Here is a 20,254-nt window from a genome sequence, read left to right on the forward strand (position 1 = left end):
ATATGGATATGGAAAGTCGGTGCAGTGAACCGATTGGCCTTGTTACACACTGACTGTATCAGTGGTGGCAGTGGTGGCAGTGGTGACTCAGTGGTTAGAGCTCCAGGCTATTGATAACAGGGTTGTGGGTTTGATGCCTGGGCTCGGCAGGCCGCCACTGTTGGGCCTGTGAGCTAGGCCTTTCACCCTCTATGCTCCCCGGGTGCTGGAGTTGGCTGTCCTGAGGAGCTTTAGACGCAGATGGTGAATGGCAGGACAGCCTACAGATTTTCAGTTAGTTTAGCTAAAACATTAAATATCATCCTTAGAAATGCATAATTATGCAGTACAGCAGTAACGATGCTCGTTTCTTCATGGGCTGTTATGTTGTGGATCGCTGTTAGCTGAGCTTTCCCACACTGGACTGTATATCAGAGAGCAGATTTAGGAGCGGTTTCTCAGCCACTGATTTAGACGAATTTACATCCATCAAACACGAAGCTCAGCAGATTCCCTTCCCTCTGAGCTGCACAAATGGCCGTCCTCAGTTAAAGCACTTCTCAGTTAGGACTAAAATCAGAGATGGCGGATATTGGGGTCAGTTTTGCAGCTCATATTTTAAAGAGATTAAAGGGTTTTGGAGCTTTCCACTGCTGACTGTCCTCTTTCTAAAAGCAGAAGCTACAAACTGCTTCGTCTGCCTACGACTGCTGCAGGTCACACACAGTCTGCAGATTTACAGAACTGCTGTATATTATTCGTAACCCAATTTATACCACAAGTCTAGGCTGGGACGCACCCCCTATTACACGATGCTACCAGTGCTGAACGGGTGGCGTGTCAAGGGGTCTAAATACTGTCTGAATACACTGTGAATGTTTGTAATTTTAGTAACAACTGTAACTTTTCTGGTCAGGGTTTGTTTTATTATTATTATTATTATTAATATTATTATTATTATTATCATGCTAATGCTTATTTTTAGGTACATGTTATTGTTTTTGTGTGAGGAGCCTCCAAAGATGCTTGTGCCCAGGGGACAATGTCCCCCTCTGTCTCTGCTCAAGGGTACATCTTTAGTGCCTTTAGTTGGAGAATCTAGCTGTACCATGTTCCACTACTGTTTATTTATTTATTTTAACATTATTATTATTATAATGTTTATTTTAAGTTGAATTGCCCCCTCGTTCACTCTGTCTGACCCCAGACTATCAACTGTACTGTTCTATTTTAAAGCAGTTTGGATATTTAGAGGTGCAAACATGCACCTCCAGAGGGGGGCCCCCCCTCCTGAGATCTCTAGCTGGGGGCTCTGCAATTCTTTGCCACTGTTCCAAGTGGTTGCCCTGGTCCATACAGCATTCCAGGTTGCTGACATGTGCTTGCTGGGTGGTTGCTATGGTATCTTGGATGGTTGCAATGTTTTTGTGTGATGCGAAGTCCTTACCAAATCTGTGTGTTTGTGTGTGGTGAGGTGCTTTAAGGTACAGAGTTGGAACTTAAGCACCATGTTGTACCTTCGAGGGTTTCTGAATGGATTGTTTTATTGGGTGAAATTGTCCACGTGATTAACTGGCCAGTCACGATTGAAATAAATGGAAATATATGGAAATTTTTTATTACTGTGGTCTTTTCTTGACAGGTTTGCTGTTTACCTTTTATCAATTGACTATTTTAGTGAGCCTTGTGCAAGATCAGCAGAACTAATAGCAGAACTGGCCAACAAGTAGCATGCTAGCAACATCGGCTGGCTAACAAGTAGCATGATAGCTAATACATTCGAGGGGAACGAGCTCGGCTGTTTAACCTCTAGCGATTTGCGCCGATACTGCCCGAATGAATTGGTACAACACTCATTGTACTCCTAATATGTTAACGCTGAATACAATACAGCATTAGATATGTGCTAGTAGGCAGTAGCTTTGGGTCGGTGCTCACTGTATTGGGTCCTAAATGGTCCTTCTGTAAGGTAACGTCAGACGTCACACCAGCATCTCTTAGCTGACATAACAGAATTAGCCGTTAGCTTTCTCTAGAGGTTCAGCGGCGGCCTGAAAAGAATGCTCTGATGAGCAGATCAGACCCACATTAGAGTTTCAGTGGAAGAGATCAGACTAACAAAACATATCTGACCTATTGGTACAAAGGCCTTCATTAATTCTGCTTTATTTCCATTTGTATATTTTAAGTAGTAAATGTAGCAAACTGAGATTGTTGAGATTGTAAGGCCCGAGAGTAGCGGCTACAGATTATAACACCACAATAAGCTATTGCATCACTGGAGTCTTCTAGAGGTTTGGTAAAGCTGTGTGTGTGTGTGTGTGTATGTGTGTGTGTATAAATACATGGGCATGTTCAGTCATGTACATTGCTATAAACTGCTATTTGTGAGCCCTGCTGCTTAGCAACCACGCAGCTGAGTGTGACGCTCCAGTGAAGCCAAACACACTCGAACACACACCGTTCCCTCTTCTCCATACAGTACACACAGCACCGCCACATGGAGCTCCACTGCATCCTGGCATACAGCTGCTGTATTCTGTTACATCAGCTAACAGACACCCGCTCTGGCTGGCATCGCGCTGAGTGATGGGGCAGAGGGTGCCGTCCAGAGAGAGCCACTGATAGCTGTGACGTCACCAGGGATTGAACTGGGCTAAAGCTTTACACTGACGTCTGTTCAATGGTAAACTTCCATTTGGGAACGGAAGCTCACACCCCATTTCCATTAGCTGTTAGCTACATTAGCCTCGTAGCTCCAGTGTAAAACCAAAGAAGCTAACTTCAGACACCAAACATGACTTGGCTGCTCGACTGCATTTGAGGTAAAGGAGGGAAACTGATGCTCACAATGTTTCCGCCTTAAAACACACTCATGGGAATCAACACTGACTGGCCACTTTATTAGAAACCTTATGCTGTGAGTAGGAGCACAGGATAGTTAACAAAGTGGTCAGTGAGTGGAAGGACAAGGTATAGGTTTCTAATAAAGTGGCCAGTGAGTGGAAGTACAAGGTAGGGGTTTCTAATAAAGTGGTCAGTTAGTGGTAACACAAGGTAGGGGTTTCTAATAAAGTGGCCACTTAGTAAAAGAACACGTTTGGGGTTTTAATAAAGTGGCCAGTGAGTGGAAGTACAAGGTAGGGGTTTCTAATAAAATGGCCAGTGAGTGGAAGCACAAAGTAGGGGTTTCTAATAAAGTGGCCAGTGAGTGAAAGCACAAAGTAGGGGTTTCTAATAAAGTGGCCAGTGAGTGAAAGCACAAGGTAGGGCTTTCTAATAAAGTGGCCAGTTAGTAAAATAACATTTTTGGGGTTTCTAATAAAGTGGCCACTGAGTAAAAGCACAAGGTAGGGGTTTCTAATAAAATGGCCAGTGAGTAGAAGTTCAAGGTAGGGGTTTCTAATAAAGTGGCCACTGAGTAAAAGCACAAGGTAAGGGTTTCTAATAAAGTGGCCACTGAGTAGAAGTTCAAGGTAGGGGTTTCTAATAAAGTGGCCACTGAGTAAAAGCACAAGGTAAGGGTTTCTAATAAAGTGGCCAGTAAGTAGAAGTTCAAGGTAGGGGATTCTTATAAAGCAGCCTGTTAAAGGCAGCACAAGGTTTCTAATAAATTGGCCAGTGAGCAGAAGCACAAAGTAGGGGTTTTCAATAAAGTAAACAAACCACAGAAAAAAGCTAGTAAATCCTCTGTGAACTGAAAATACAGAGCATGTCAAATACCTTCACACAACTGCACCTGCATGTGTCTGCATTTACATAACACTCATACCTCTCATAGCTGCCAGGGGAGTTTCTGCAGAAACCTGAGAAGAAATCTTCACCATGACAATCTGAAACCTACTGGAGAGGACAAATACAGGCGTATGGGATGAGCTCAGTGGGAGTTTTGGCCAAACACATTAGCTCTGCATTGTGTGTGGTGGTGTGGATTATTTCATGTGCTAAGCGGGGGTCACTGTGGCCCTTTGTAATGCCGCTGCTCGGTGGCCCTGCAATTATCTGTAAATGAGGGGGAGTGTTGCCTCAACAAAGCACCTACTGAAGAAAACACATAGCCGACCAAAAGCAAAATCAGGGATTGCATAACAAAAACAGTGACAGTTCATAGATTGTCCTAAGTATATAAAGGGGGATTGGGGGCAGATCTAAAAAACATCTGTTCCAGCTGCACCCTGGTGTCATATAGCATATACTGGCCACTTGACTCTTTTTACACTGAATGGTCCTTTTCTTTGGGTAGAGAAAGGTAAAGGAAATGCTGGAGGTGATTATGCACTACTATTCTAAGGACTCACCTGCTGAAAGACTGTTTTTCACAGTGATGATCCATCACTCTTAAAGCTTGGCCTTCAGTTCATGGCAAATCATAATGCTAATTTCGGCTAGCCAACTTAGGGAATTCGAATAGTATGTTAGCATGAAGCTAATACGAGGATTTAAAGCTTGATCTGAGGCATGTAACAGACATTAACATGTTTTTCCCTTGTGTTTCCTTCAGCTTCCGCACTGATTTATCGAGAACCCCCAGACGAACTCGCAAAAACAATCTATGCTAGCTCCGTGAAATCAGGGCGGGAGTGTGAGACTGGACACATGTGATGGCGGCTAATGTTGCATAATTATTACGAGACGCTGTGCAATCCTTTGCCCTGATTTAGCAACACAGCAAATGGAAAAAGAAACCGGGCTACGGTATGGCCTTAGTAACCATTTGGCCCTGCAGTGGAAAAGAGGCCCATATGTGGGGCCAACTTGGAACCCATGGACAAAACGTTCTGGTTCCCAGTTGGGCTGACCATGAGGGCCCACGTGGCTGTGCCATTTGGGTAACCCCAAATAGTTGGTTAGTTGATTTTCAACTAAAATTCCTGCAGCTGACGTCCAGCTGCTCGCTCTGTGATGTTCGTCGCTCTGATAGAATCCTCCATTTGTAGCTTCTCTTGCTGAAACACAGCTTTTACAAGGCTTTAAGGGCGATGTCTTCAGCACCTCCGGCTGACTGCACAACAGCGAGAACCCACCCACAAACTGTGTGGAGGAAACAGAGTGCAAGAGGTTACAGTCGCGGAGTAGCTGAACCTCTAACTGTAGATATATATGATATATGTGATAGAAAGAGTCACTGGGTGACAGCATCTGCTTTCACTGGACGTCAGTGATGAAGACTGGAACCTGCAGTCACTGATGACATTGCACAGTGAGTGTATCTGCACCTACACATGCACTTATCTAAACAACCCACTCCCTTTATAAAGCTGCAGTACTGACTGAGGACTAAAGCAGTTCTTTAACCTATTTAGGCTTGTATTTGGTATTCTCAGCCATCCCCTGAGGGCAGAATGTTAAGCTGGATCAGACAAAACACTGCATGCTTGTCTTTCCATAATGTAAAACTATCTGCCAATGACTGACCAACAATCAAACAGTCAAGATCAGTTTAACTGAAAGAGCGTTGCTGAAGCTTATTGAAATCAAGGTCAATGTGAGTATTTCCTAATCGTGCAAGTCCAAAACATTTCAAATCCTAAAAATTTGATTCCTGAGCTTTACACTCATTGGTACATGTTAGCTGTGTCCCATTCAGCAGCTACATCCTTCGAAAGGACCCTTTAAAGGCCGCGTAGGCCTCACAGGCCGGACTGCAACAAGCAGGTCAGCTCTACGGCGAATTTCCCGTTTGTGTCACAGCATCGCTGTTCCTGCCCTTACTGTTGTATCCCAAATCGCCCAAATCCTGTAACCTAGCAACCTTGACAGCTTCAACTGGTACACAATGAATCTGGGCATATGTTGGCTGGCGAAGGATCCTTCGTTGCCATGGAAAAGAAGGGCGCATTTCTCAGGCGCATGCGAATGCAGCCTCCGAAGGATGCAGCCCCTGAATTGCGACAAAAGCTAAGCATTTGAGACATTTGTCTGCTTCTCTTATCAAGTTGATGACATTAAGGTCTGGTTCCTAGGCCTTTGTTCCAGGTTGAAAAATGATGATACACCACCATGTCAAAGTCAGGACCTGGGGGCTCCCGAGTGGCACAGCTTAGCTGTCTAAGCTCTGTCATCGTGAAATTGCAGGATTGGCGCTACAGCCATCCGTGGCTGGAAGTTCTCTCAGGTCCCTATAATTTAGTGTGATGCTATCCAGGATGGGCCAGCATTAGCTGATGTATCAGAATTAGCCGTTAGCATTCTCCTCCAGACGTGATGCGCTACAGTGTTGTTACGTTTGCAGCAGTTTGAAAAATAGAGATGGAGTAGTGGAGGTCCATGAGTCTTGGAGAAAGCACATGCTAGCCTTCACCTTCCTGGTAGCATTGTGTAATAGTAGGAGTCCTGTCTCTTGTGGTGGTGGTGTGTGTGGGGGGTTGGGGGGGGGGGTGTTGCTGGACATGAATACATTAGGGAGAATATGAATTATTATTAAAAAGCTAGACCCACCTGAAAAAATATCCATCTTGCTGACTCTGTGGTGGGTGGGGCAGGTTGGGTGTCAGAATGTAGCCCTGCAGGAAAGATAGCTCTGTCAGATTAAACATGTTGTGCACAGATCAAAGCAGCATGCCTGCAAGCCCTGCAGCACAAAACCTGTGCAGCAATGACAGAAATAGCTACACGACAAAAGAGCTGTAAACCAAAGCTGAAGAAACCCCCGCCCGCCTAACTTTACAGCACAGCAGTCGCCAGAAAACACAGAGCCAGACACAAATAGCACAGGCCAGAGTTAGACAGGTATGTGAAAAAGATGAAATATGAAACCCAGCTGAGAGCAGATGAGATCATCTGAACCTACAGCAAGCAGGCCTTGGCCATGATTTCGTATAAACTGTGCATGTATGAGAATGTGAGACAAATATAAAGCTATGAAGTGGACCAATAGAAATTCAGCAACATATTACCTTAAATTTAAATGTTTCTTTATCCTTCTACTATTCTATATACAGTATATCATCTCTGTCCTATGAAAACATCTCCAAAATAGGGATTCTACACGATGTAGCAAAAAAGTTTAGACTTTAAATGAAAGTCAGTGTAAAATGAGAGTTTATGTAGAGCATTTATATCGGTCCATTTGTCCAGAATTATTGACACAGTGTACAGAAGCAGCTACAGGGTTCAAATAATGGAGATACATGTTTTTTTCATTGTACAGCAGCGATACACAGCATAAATACCTGCAGTAATGGAAGCAGTGGAAACACCTGAGTAATTATAAACACCTGTAAAGCCAAATATCCCAAGCATTTTGTGCCCTGAAATGAGGGGGGCTGTGAAAAGTGTCTTGAAACTGCAATATCTGCAAATACCCTCATAGTAAAATCTGAAACCTGTACTTTAATCACGTCTGCTTGATTTAAAAATCTCTGCGGAGCAGAGCCACACAGCAAGGACAAATTTGACTTTGTCCCAATGTGACTTCATAATTTTGCATCTGTACCCCACCTCAATGGATTTAAAGTAATCTTGGATTTGCTAAATATTGCATCGACCCTTTAGGAATTATAGCCTTTTTTTTAAAGTCCCTCCATTTCCACAGGCTCAAAAGTAATTGGACAAATGAAATTAATCATATATAGAAGGATTATTTATAATTCTTGGATACACATTCTTTGCCGTCAATGACTCCCTGAAATCTGAAACCCATTGCCAAATGTCAAATGATGTTCTTCCCTTGATATTATATATTGACTTTCCAGGCCTTTACTACAGCTGCCTTCAGTTGCTGCTCAGTTGGGTTGACGGCAGATGACTGAATGTGCCATTTAAGTACATTTCATTTCTTTGCCTTAGGAAGCTTCTGGGTTGCTTTTACTGTATGTTTTGCGTAGTTATCTGTCTGTACAGAGAGGCGGCACCCTGACCTTTGCAGCACTTGACTGAAAATGAGCAGCTAGTAAAACTGCATACACCTCAGAGTTCATCGTGCTACAATATACACCAGTGGACTTTTTTTTTAATGGAAGGTTTCTAATCTGCTTACTCTGACCTTTCTGTTCTTAGGTGTCACCAATGGTTTACACCCAATATGTTGAAGGAAACCCTCTGTATTTCAATTCTTGAAGGTGTCTCTTGACTGTAGACTTTGACAATGTTAATCCTACATCCTTCTGACGTGACTAGATAGTGTGAAGGTATTTTATTTAACAAGGAAATAATTCTGTGTGCATCTTCTTTAGTTGGTTGTCTTAGTTGGTCATCCAGGCCACTTGATGTTGCTGAGCTCATCAATGCTGTATATATGTCAAGTTCTGGATAAGAGCGTCTGTAAATGTAATCAAATACTATTATATTCATAGTTTCGTTTTCAGTTAAGAGAAGGAGAAAAGCATGTGCCATCAAAATAAAATGATTAAAATTCGGCTATATATATATATATATATATATATATATATATATATATATATATATATATATATATATATATATATATATTAATATGTCGCTATTTATCGATGTCCTGTTAAGACATCCTCTCGCGAGAGACACGTTTGGCAGGCGGCGCGTCCCAAATCAAGAGTTTCACCTCAAACCCTCGCCTATTGGAAGTCGTCCCCTCGTAAATCCTTGAGGTATCCGTATGCTACGTCACGGAAATGCGAACTTGGGGGGCGGAGCTTAGAGTTTTGCTCGTGAATTTGGACGGAGCCAAAGGGAGAGGGAGACAGAGGCGGTTACAGTGACTCAGAAAGAGAGCGAGCGAGAGTGAGAGAGAGAGATAGAGCGAGCGAGCGAGCGAGCGAGCGAAGGGGACGGAGGAGCAGTCGACAAGTTTCAACTAAGGAACAACTCTTAAAGCGTTTATTTTCAATTCGGCTGAGGTGTCTGTCGCTCCTGCCCGCCAAGTGGAATGAAATGCTGCTACGCTGGTGACTCGAAAGGTAAGCTTTCTCTGAGAGAGAGAGAGAGAGGAAAAAAAGCCCTCAGCTGTTCTCACAACTTCCACTATGGCCAACCGTCGTCAGATAGCATAGCATAAACAGCAGCTCGGCAAACAAAGCTTCATAGACGCGTTAAGGGTCGACTCGGCGTGTCTGTTGGTCAACACACAAAAAGACGGCTTTCAGTCGCCTGGGTGTGTTTTATTGTCTGCGTTGTGGGGAAGGTTGGTCTAAAGCTGAGAAGGAAAACTGCAGCCAAAACAAAACCGCTTTAAACAGCAGGCCTGGTAGCTAGCTAGTTAGCTAGCTGGCACTAGCTAGCGCTAGCTCGGCCAGGTGTAGCTAGCTCGCCCGCTAGCCGCTTATCTTTTTTTTTTTTGCTTTGTCGGTGGGCTTTTACTTTGCTTATGTTGAATATAATAAGAACCCGAGCTTGAACAGGAACGTACTTTAATGTCTATATTGAAAGGGCCGGTGGACGTTTCGTGTTGTTTGTGTCGGTGGTGGCTAACTTTACATTGGCCCGCAGTGTAACTTAGTTAGCGGCTAATGTTTTAGAAATGACCGCTGCGTTAATATAGCTAGTGCTAGCTCTGTCTGCCGTGTTGAATCGGCTTCAGAAAGCTCTAAAACCCAAACGTGGTTAAGTTATACTCCCGACAACCTCTAATTTTCAAACAGCTGTAGTTTGTTATCTAGCTAGTGTGGGTAGGTGAGTGTTAGCAGGGGCGTTATGAGGGTTATAGCTAGCTACTGATTTTATGTAAGACTTCAGACGCGAGGGGAAGTCTTGGTAAATCCTTCATGAAAGCGTGTTTGTTTGCCGGGCTGTGAATTGATCCTGCCGTGAGAGATTTCAGCATTAATCTTTGCTGCGGCTTCCTACGGGGATTTCTCTGTCGTAATACCGAGGGTATGATTAAGTTTGAGAGAGAGAGAGAGAGAGAGAGAGAGAGAGAGAGAAAGGGGGGGGGGGGGGGGGGTGCTGCACTTTATCCCTGCTTCTGTAATGTGGGGCTGGAATTTTAAATATTGCCAAATCAGGAAAGGGTTTGAGTTGGGGATGCACGATGACCTCGAAAGCATGTCAGTATCAGCAAGATATTTTAGAGCTTTCTGATTTTGGATGTGACTGTTTGATCACATGTATTGTGCTTGCTTGTGTTTTCTGTGGTATACAGATGTGTTTAACTATTAGCAAATATGTACGTGAAACTAGCAGATGTGAGCATTACCTATCATTTCCTTTTCTGTATCGGTGTATCCGTAGTCTGGATATTGTCCTACATTGCTAAAATTCAGTCTCAGGATGGAAATATCGCAGCAGGGGTGGGCTACATAACTTTCTATAATATTTTACTGCTGTTGTGATAAACTGTCTCAGTGCGCTCACAGATCCCCTGGGCAGGTCATGGGTGTTGTGGATCTACGGGGATAAAGTGTACCATTACAGAGAGAACACAATTAGTCCTGTTTAGCTGGATTTAGCGCAGCACGCTGTATAGATCATTATACATAGTGTGAAATGCGTTTTACGATTGGAAATATTGATGCATGTTGTCTATAATGTTTTCAGCCATCTCGGTGTTGCTTTTTTGCTGTTGTATCGTGGCCAACATATTAATCCATCGTTGTAATGTGTTAGATTGGGCTGCTATGAAGTGCAGTGTTTTAGTGGTGAGTTGAATTATGAATGAATTAGGCTGAACTTTACTCTACTATTCTGAACTCCTTTTTGACCCTTTGACTAAAAGTCTTAACAATGACCAACCATTCCTTATTTCAGTTTCAAGTTGTGTATTGAATAAAGACGGCACAGTATCATGATGGACCAAAGCACATCATGAATTTTATCCTTACAGGCTGTCACGGTCAGATCATACTTGCGTTGACGTTAAAGCAACATTGTGTGAGAATTTGTAAAATATTTGGCCCCCTAAATACAATTAAATGAAATACAAGTACAAGCTGGGAGCTACAGAACCACCACTGAAAGTGAGTGAGTTCTTGTGAGTGTTTCTCTGCCCCCTCTACCGAAGTTACATAGTGCAGTCATGTTGTAGTAGCTGGAGTAGCAACAATGGCAATGCTGTTCTCGATATTACAGGTCAGTGGCGCATCACAAAAGAAAATGCAGCAGTAATGCAAACTAGTTGCTGTTAGAGAGTTGACCAGGCATGCATAGTGTTTAAAACTAAAACCAAAACCAAAATTTATTTGCAGAGGTAATCCCCATCTAATGACGTATCTGAAACTGGGGCAGTTTTTTTAGGAGGGGGTTAGGCTTTTTGAGATTTCCTAGTTTCGTAGCTTCTACATGAAGACATGCATACATCAAGAAAATCAGAAAGGGATTTTCCTGTCATACTGGAGTGTCCCTTTAATCAGACTGAAACTGTATTTCTAGGGAAAGCATGTATTTATTTTTTGTAGATATTATGTTTTTGAGCTTTAGGCTGAATTACATCCATTGGTTATCAGTAACCAATGTTGTACTTTTGTGATGTTGAACACTCCTAATAAAGTAATCATACAAACAGTAGCACATAAAGCATGTTTTCAGACACTCTTTTTTCAGTTTCAAATAACGTATTGAATTGCGATGCCACAGTAACGTATCTGAAGACTGAACACGCTGCTGTCCAGGCGTTTTTGCACCCGTGTCAAGGTATCAGGTGATATTAACGTAAATTAATAGGAAATTTATCCTGGTTGAAGGGATGCTGCTGTTTTCTGGTTGTCTGTATTTACTGTGTTTGATGCTTTTTTTATTATATATGTATGAACATTGTGAGGTGAAGAGGGGGATTGTTGGATGAACTAATCGTCTGTATTTCTCTGAAATGATTTCTGAGATTTGGGGTCTGAGTGAGATGCGTAGGTTCAGATAGAGTTGTAAACTTGCCTGTTCTCCTGAATGTGGAAGTTTTTTTTGTTGTTGGACTTCAGTTCTGTTTTCCCAGCACTCTGGCTCAGCAGTAAAAGAGCGGATCAGCAGTTAAAGCCTATATGGAAGCAGCTTATTCTCTGCCGGCTCGTGGTGAGCACTGTAGCGCGCGTGATTTGTTGCTTTGCATCCATTTCCTCTTCTGTGAAACCATGATGTCACAGCCAGTACAGGAAAAACAAAAATCCACATGAAGTGAGAATGAAACCAAACAATCCCTTACAATTCAAGTAGTACTATATTTTCATTCATAGAAGTTTCCAACGCTGACTTTTAACTCATTAATGTCCACATCTGTTTTAACAAGTTATTTGTGAATAAAAACTCTTGGGTTCAATGTAATTCAGTCAGGTGTCATGTGTTTTGGGCTTAGAAACTGTGACCGTTGCACTGCCATGCTGGGGCAATCAAGCTTGTTTTTGCTCATCAGAAGCTCATAGACAAACTTTTCTTTCCTTTCCATGACTTCCTGAGTGTTTATGGCGTGGAAAATCTGGTCAGGGAGTTGAGAGCTGCGGAGATGTAGACCTCTGTGTTTGTTGTCAATATCAAATTCAATGATAAAATGCACCCTTGAATGTGGAAAATGTCCACTGGATTTATAAAAAGGGGAAAAAAGCTATCTGTGCTGCTGCTCCAACATCCTTCTGTTGATCTTGACTGCAGACAAATACACAGAAGAGGGACTTCTGACCAAAAACAAATGAAAGCGGAATGCCTTGTGGACTTTTAGGTGTAACACGGTGCTACATTGGGCATTAAAAAATGTAGGATAGGTTCATACTGACAATATTATCATGTAGTTGTATGTGTTGTATCACAATAGTGAAAAATTAATGATCGAATTGACCACCTCTCATTGCTGTGGGGGCCCTTTAGAAGGATTTAGTTAACATCCAGGCCCAGTGGTTTGCTTTGCAGTTCATGGTTCAATTCAAGGCTTGTGAACATCCCTGAACCATGTCCATGGATTTTATTCTCCCCACAGACGTTTGTGAACAGGCAAACAGTTACAAAGAGGGAAAGGACAGTGTGTTATTTTGTGAGCGAGTGCACTTTGGCAGGCAGCTGCAGTTGGTTTTCTGAAGCCCAAATCCAAACCAGTGGGTTTTGGCACCAGTACTCTTCCATACCAGCGCCATCTTTATCAGCACCAATCACTGCCACAGAGTTCAGCCAAAGGAATGTTCCTCAGGGCATCTTGATGTAAACGGCTGGAAAACTGAAACAGGCTGAAACAGGAACCTGGGCGTATGAGAATTAGACCGGCTTTAAAGGGCCTATTACGTTTGCCTCCCTGTGTAACATGATTAAAGTTGTAAGTCTGGCTGCATGAGGCTGCACTCAGATGGTGGAGCAATTTTCACAAAAATCTGTCTAGAACACAAGCAAACTGGCTGTGCCAGGTTTTGTTAAGCAGGAAAGGAATGGAGTACAGCTTAATGGGTAGGGAGGTTGACGCTAATGCAGCTTCATGCCTACCTTGTTTGGTGCGGATCTATCAGACTTTTCCCGGACATTATCCAGGAGAGCTGTATATGTAAACGCAAATGTCCAGATCAGTTGTACCGGACTTTATCCGGCCAGCCGCCTATTTTCTGGAGAATTCACAGTGGGTTATGCTGTGCCTCTTGCACACGCTCTTGCACAGGCAATGCCCCTTGCCTAATCCATGCAACACTCAAACTTCATATGCGTCTTCATAACGACGCCCTACTATGCTCCGTCAGTGTCAGTTTCCCGTACATTTACTAGAAAACCTGCCTTCTGGCCTATCTCAGTCATTCTGTTCATGCAGCAAAAAAAAAGGTTGACCATGGAGGAAAAGCTGAATGAAGTTTGGGAGTTGGCATGTTGTTTTTTCCTCCAGTAATATACTACGAGTATATACGAGTGATGTGACTGTGGACATTGGATGGTATCAGTGCCTGATTCTAATCATTTCATCTTATTTAGAGTCTCTCTTTGAACAGTATTTAGTAGCCATATCTGCTCTTATCTGGCTTGTAGCATAGTGCAGCCAGTGATTATGAAATCTGTTTGACAACTGTGCCAGGACTGTATCTGTAACTAAAGTAAACACAGTGAAGGAAAAGATAACATTGTTCTTGTTAGGGATGCACTGATCCAGCCTTTTCTCTTACAATTCTGATTCCTATAATCTTAACTCTGTTGTGTTCTTGTGATCAACATAAATGCTCTAAAAGTACTTTTTAAAATCTTTTTCCCAAGGCTAAGGATTTTTCCTTCTCCTGTTAAGCCACCATTTTTTAGAGATGCAGCATTTTTGTCCGACAAGGTACCGTTAATGTTTGAAGCCACTATGGTTTTATCTAAGTGATGCCATTGGAGCTACAGGGGTTTGGTTTCTGAGCCTGTCATGCTTTTCATGAGCTTCTAATGAGTTTTCATGTCTAAACGGTATTGAATGTGAGCTGTTCTCTCTGGTAATCCCTTTATTGAATTGCCACTCTGTCCTCGACTCTGCTTGCTCACCTCAGCCTTTACCTTCAGCATGCCCGGCACTCGGATTAGAGGAGTCGCTAAACATAGCAGGTCTTTGGGTTATCTATGGTTAATTAGAGCTCAATCTAAATACAGTCGGATCTACCGAGCTCAGGTGAATGAGCAGCGTCTGGGTCAGCTGAGCTAGCTGTCAGGCTAATCTGCTTCTTTCATTCGTGCTTATGAATGAAGCGTTTCTCTGATTAGTCTGCAATGCAGACTCGCACAGGACATGAAGTGGATGTGTCATCCCCTCTCGTAAGCTGGATATAAATTTGCAGAATGAATTTTGGAGTCTTTGATTATTTGAGGACTCTAAATCAGGGCTGTTCAGGTTCCCTACTGGGTGTGTCTGTGTTCGGTATAGTTTGGAGGTTTTGCTGCACAGATTAAATTTGTGTTAATTATCAAGCTTAGGTGTGCTTGAGCATGGAAATCACTGAACTGTACTGGAACTGAAAAAATGTTCTTCTGGTTCTCTTGGTATGTGAAAGCTAAACATGGTCTTGACCTGTGGGTGTTTTTATTTATGTATTTTTACATTTTTTTTAATTGTTTTTGAACAGTTGTAAGTACTTCAACATGGTTCAAACTGTGTACAACTGAGGTCAGCCCAGTTATATTTGTGAGTTTAGCAAATCAAATAAAAAATTAAAGCATCAGATAAACGACAAGAATTTTCACAAGAACAAGCAACCCTGGATGAGATGACTCTCAAAACGTAGACCCCCCCCCTTTAAGATTCATGGTCTCACTTGGTGGAGCTCATAGTGTCTCAATATTATAACCACAAACACAGCACTGTTTGCCAGGGGCTGTTTTATTTGATGGATAATATTGAGTGAAGCTTATTGGCTGTGCTGTAGGTCTCCTGAGTGCCACCTGTCTCTGAGTAGCTTTTCTGGTTTTAAGGCTCTGTTCTCTTCTGGCTTGATTGAAATGGTTTTGGATTACGTTGCGGTTAAATAAGCAAAGGTTTGTTTTAAGCTGTTTAAGTAAGTTATTTATTTAGCCGTCGAGAACAATGTATCCAGAAGAGCCTATAATGAAGAGAAAATGTGAAAGAGGCGCGTCTCTCGTTTGTGGTTCAGAAACGTTGGACTGGATGAAATGCTACCACTTGGCTCTGTATCGAGATGTCATGACTGAAGTTCAGAACTGTGGGAGTTGAATTAAATGTGGAGCAACATAATACCAAATACTTGTGCGAACGGCGAACATGCATTGTGACTTATTTCTGCGTTTTGCACATTGATGAAAAATGGCTTATTTGTTTAATTATATATCAAGTAAGATTCCATTTTGCTTTTAATCATTTGTCATATCCCCTACTCCTTTGTGGATGTGTGTGGATTTTTGTAGATTTTGCAGAGAACATTGTGATTGGTCAGTGGGACAGTGCTTTAAAGGCCGATGGTTTGGCTGTATACGGGAGCTGACCGTGTGTTGTTGCAGTGAGAAATTTGTCTTGTAAGGAACATTGCAGGAAATTCCTTAAATAAGGCCATTACAGAAATCCTACAGCATTCCGTACACAGGCCTGCTTTTCCTGAACTGCTTCACAGCCACTTCCCAACCACAGGAAAAGGACAGTATGTCTGTGAGCCAGAAGACTGGAGCACATATACATGCAGGAGTGGTTTTGTCAGTACTCCTGAGAAAGGGAGCGGTTTCCCTCAAGCACAATCGCTCATGCTGCTGATGGAATGAAGCCTGTGGCTACAGTGAACACACACACACACACACACACACACACACACACACACACACACACACACACACACACACACACACACAAAACAATAACAAACTGCTGATGTAATTTTCTCAGCTGGCACTAAGTTACAGAAGCAGAGAAAATCAATTTAAGCCACTGCAGGAACAGTCCAGTGAAAAAACGAAAGAACATAAACGCTGAACAGCCAGTCATAAATAGTTATAGTTAAAAAAATAACACACATTCAGTGGAACTTTTGACACTTTTTGTGTTGTTTTTTGGTCCTAAAAAAGCAGTTTAAACAGCTGGGTTTTAAGGTCACACACTGACATTTAGTATCTTTTTGCATAGATGTGTACTTGTAACGAAATGTGAATTTTAAACACAAAATAACAAAACTGTTTGGTCAAGGTTTATGATTGAGTTCACCCTCCTCCATATACAGCATCATTCATTTACATCCATACTGATATGGCATATCAGAGCTGAATCATTTCCTAAAGAATCATAATTAAATCTAATGGGACGTTTTACTGCCTTGTTTTGTCATATAAAATTGCATTGTGATATTTATTCTATTGGACTGGTTTCAGCGGAGCACTTTGTCATTAAATCACCCAACTCTAGCTAGAAGCACTGATAAGAGTTTTATGTAGCAGTTGCTCAGGCAGTTAATGGGAGTTCATCTGGTTTGTGTTGGGTTTTCCACCTCGTCCAGTAGGAGTGTGTTTGTCTGTATGTGTGTTTTCCACCCTCTGAGACTTACAGTTTAGCCTCTGTTTGTTTACTGTGGAAATGTTTACAGTCTGTAATTGGAACAGTGTGAGGCTCTTGTGTGTAAATAGCAACTGCTCCAGTGTTTACATGAACTGTCTGAGACCCCTCCCCTCTCTCTCACACTCTCACTCACACACACATTAAACAGAACAGTGATTTTTTCAAGTTTCCATCCCACAGCTTCTCTTTTTCGTCACGTTATGTAATAATCTCACACAGCAGCACATGTGGCCACTTGTCTTTTCCCAATTCACCCCTCCCCACAGCTCCTCCGCCCCTGGCAGTGTCTATATAGGGGGTATAGTTTATTACACCTTTCATAGGATGTTCACCAATGCAAATATACTGGAGATTCGTGTTGTCCGGATTGTGCTGAGAATAAGTCTGGCACGTGTGGGCTCTTCCAAACCTCGATCAACAGTCAGCGCTAACAAGTCAAAAAGATTTTTTGGGGGATTTTAGTCAACATTATAGGCCCAGAGGATAAAGAGGAGTGTGAAAATTCTTGGTTGGTTTTTCTTTATGAAACTACGCAAACCTTGTGTAAAAAGTGAAGCTTGTGGGGGAGGGTGAAAATGGGTCTTTATAAAAATACACTGAGCATAAATGGTTTATTTAGAGTTTTTAAATTAAGTGGTGGTGGAATGTATGCTCTATATATCAGCAGTCATAGCCTGAAGTGAATGCTGGAGTTAAATAGGTATTTGTGCTCTCTTGTTTGCTGTTTTCATGTTCTCTTGCGCTTTCTTTCTCACTTGCTCTTTAGAGGTTTAACAAATGAGCAGGCCTGCGCTCTGTTAAGCATAATGAACTGACTGAGGTGAGCCAAATGGGTCTGAAGTAGCTATGTCTGCTCTGTTTTCCAGCGGAACACAAATGACGCAGCTGCTTCACTCGGAGTTTCAGCATCTTGTTTGCCCCCTGTCTTTCTTTAGCTTGAGAGCTTCACTCTGTTTGCCACTCGTCTTATCTCTGTTTAATTGCACTCATGTGCTGAGGGATGTTTGAATAACTCTTGCCTTAGGATGTCCATGTCAAGGTTCCATGGACCATTTTCCTGGAAGGGAGTTTCTGTTACAGCTGTAAAACTGTCAGTTCATCTTCAGTGTTGCATTTAACCCCCTGCAGGCAACCACCTTGTCGGTGACATGAAAAACCATGTTGTACATCTTGTTTAATAACTTTTGATATTGTTTGTGGTGTAGGGCTGTAGTGATGGTCACATCGCAGGACATTCTACGTCTGGTGCATTGTAAATATAATTCATTTCACTCCAGTCTTGAATACATGGAGGTGTTTTTTTTTTTGTTTGTTTGTTTTGTATTATGTCATACAGCCATAGTGTAGAGACTTCCTTTATATTTTCACATACGATTAACATGGAACTTTGGCTTGTTCAATCATCCTGCTACTAGCAAGACCCTTGTGACCATGTGGGATGCCAAAGAAACCACCTAGCAGCACCCTAGATACCTAGAATTACATCCCCTAACACAAAAAATTGAGGCACTAAGCACTGTGGTCCTGTCTTTACTAAAATCTTCCTAAATCATATATAATAGTGGTATTTTGTAGCTGGTGTGTTTACATTGTATGTTTATCTACTTGTCAAAATGATCAAGACTCACACACAGCATTGCAGTGTTGGTCATTCACCCACATGGGCTCTCCCATGTAGAGAACAACGCCTATTATGCTATACTAGGATGGTAGTTGCAGTATTGCAGTAATAACTTGCTCAGTATGTCTGAGTTTCTGCTCGTCCTGTAGCAGCTCGAGCTAAAGCATTCCTCATTCTGAAATGGGCTCTGTGATGGTGAGATGTTTGAACATTAGTCAGCTGTAATCGATTGTCATGCTCACTAATTTTATGTGGTATTATCTGCAAATTTGTTGTAAAACATTCACAAGGATTCAGGGTAATGGGGAAAGGTTATGAATTTGGTTTAGTTGATTTTCTTCTACCTTGAACTCTGATCTGCAAAATCTTGAATTACTGAAATCAGTAGCTTTACTGTTAAGCTGGGCTGCATGGATTTGTTTCCACTAAGCAGTTCCTGTGTGTTTTGACTAGTCAGTGTGAAATTGGCCGTGTGTGAGAGAAGTGGAAGACTGAATTGCGGCGTGAGTACTTCTAATGGAAACATATATGCAGGCTGTGGTGCTTGTAAAGTCTGGAGGGAATCTCAGTAGTAGCTCCTTTTAGAAAATGTGATGAGGTGTAACACCTTAACCAGGCTTTTAGTTGTTGCTCCCTACAGCTACAGCATTTGGGGTGTGGGTGTGCCTACAGCATTCACAGCTGTGTGTGCGTTGGCCTTTTTCAGGTATTAACGCACCAGCCAGTTGATGGGCGTCTGTAGCTTTCCCAGAAGAGGCTTTGTGTCAGGATACTGAATGTGTGGAACAGCAGTAAGAAAATTATTGAGTAACTTAAACAGAGGATTAGAAGTGAATGAGAGTAAAACTCAGTGGCCAGAAGTCATAGATTTTCAATTGGGGCAGTGATGACAAGCATAATTAATAAAAATGTAGGGATGGTACGATCGGGATTGGTATAAATTCAGGCATTTTTATTAATGGATTGAAAAACATCATCTATTGTATTATAACCAATAGGGGAGATGTACTCCCAGCTTAACTCCCATCTTAAATTAAGCTATTGTGGATCTCTGTACTACCAGCTAATATATACTACTCTACCACACTGTAGAAAAGTGTAATAATTCCGTATTGGCCTGGGCTTATTTTTAAGAGATGTTTAATCATAGTGTGAAATGGGAAACATACGCACAAGTGTGTTGATGAAAGTACTTTGTGTAAAGAGTGTGATGTAAAGTTGGACTGATATGTTGTTTTTTCACCTAGTCACTCCTATCCTGTCCTGTCTTCCTTTGAAACCACATAACTACGTTGTTTATCAGTGCAAATGGCAAGTCTTTTCAGTTGTGTCCATGTGAGCCAACCGTGCCACATTAAATATTCTCTATGCACACATACAGGAATTTGAACATCAGCAAGACATGACTTTTGACCAGGGTCCATCTGCACCATTAAATTATATAACCTTGGCCTCAAGCCTCAGATGTTTGATGACTTTCTGGCTTGATGCCAGTTATTTTGGTTCTACTATAAGTGAAAGGGTAATAACATAATTCATGATTAGCACCTAGCAGTGTAGTCTGAATAATCAGCATAGTCTAGATAATCAGCATAGCTGACCAGTTCTGAGGACATCTGAGTCCATGTGCTAAAGCAGTTGTATATATTTTAGGAGTATGATGGTTCTTTTATGGAATAACTGCTCGACCATTATTAGATAAATCCGAAGTGCTTTAAGTGAACCAGACATATCGCCCCCTACGCTTCCTGTAGTGTATTACAGTCTGTGACTGTGCTGATCATGTTTAAGTGTTATGGAATGCTTTAAAAAAGCATCAATAATTTAGGTTT

General features: G+C 42.0%; 1 protein-coding gene across 3 annotated transcripts in view; it reads left to right on the top strand.

Moving 5' to 3' along the window:
- Positions 1-8,675: 8,675 nt before the first annotated feature.
- rnf19a (ring finger protein 19A, RBR E3 ubiquitin protein ligase) overlaps positions 8,676-20,254 on the top strand; it is a 30,964-nt gene continuing 19,385 nt past the window's right edge. For all 3 annotated transcript variants that reach the window (XM_072675675.1, XM_072675676.1, XM_072675677.1), the window contains exon 1: positions 8,676-8,855. In XM_072675675.1, the coding sequence (XP_072531776.1) occupies positions 8,825-8,855 (31 nt within the window). In that variant the 5' untranslated portion in view covers positions 8,676-8,824. The remainder of the gene's footprint in view (positions 8,856-20,254) is intronic.

Source organism: Salminus brasiliensis, chromosome 3 (assembly GCF_030463535.1).
Source record: "Salminus brasiliensis chromosome 3, fSalBra1.hap2, whole genome shotgun sequence".
Taxonomy (NCBI): domain Eukaryota; kingdom Metazoa; phylum Chordata; class Actinopteri; order Characiformes; family Bryconidae; genus Salminus; species Salminus brasiliensis.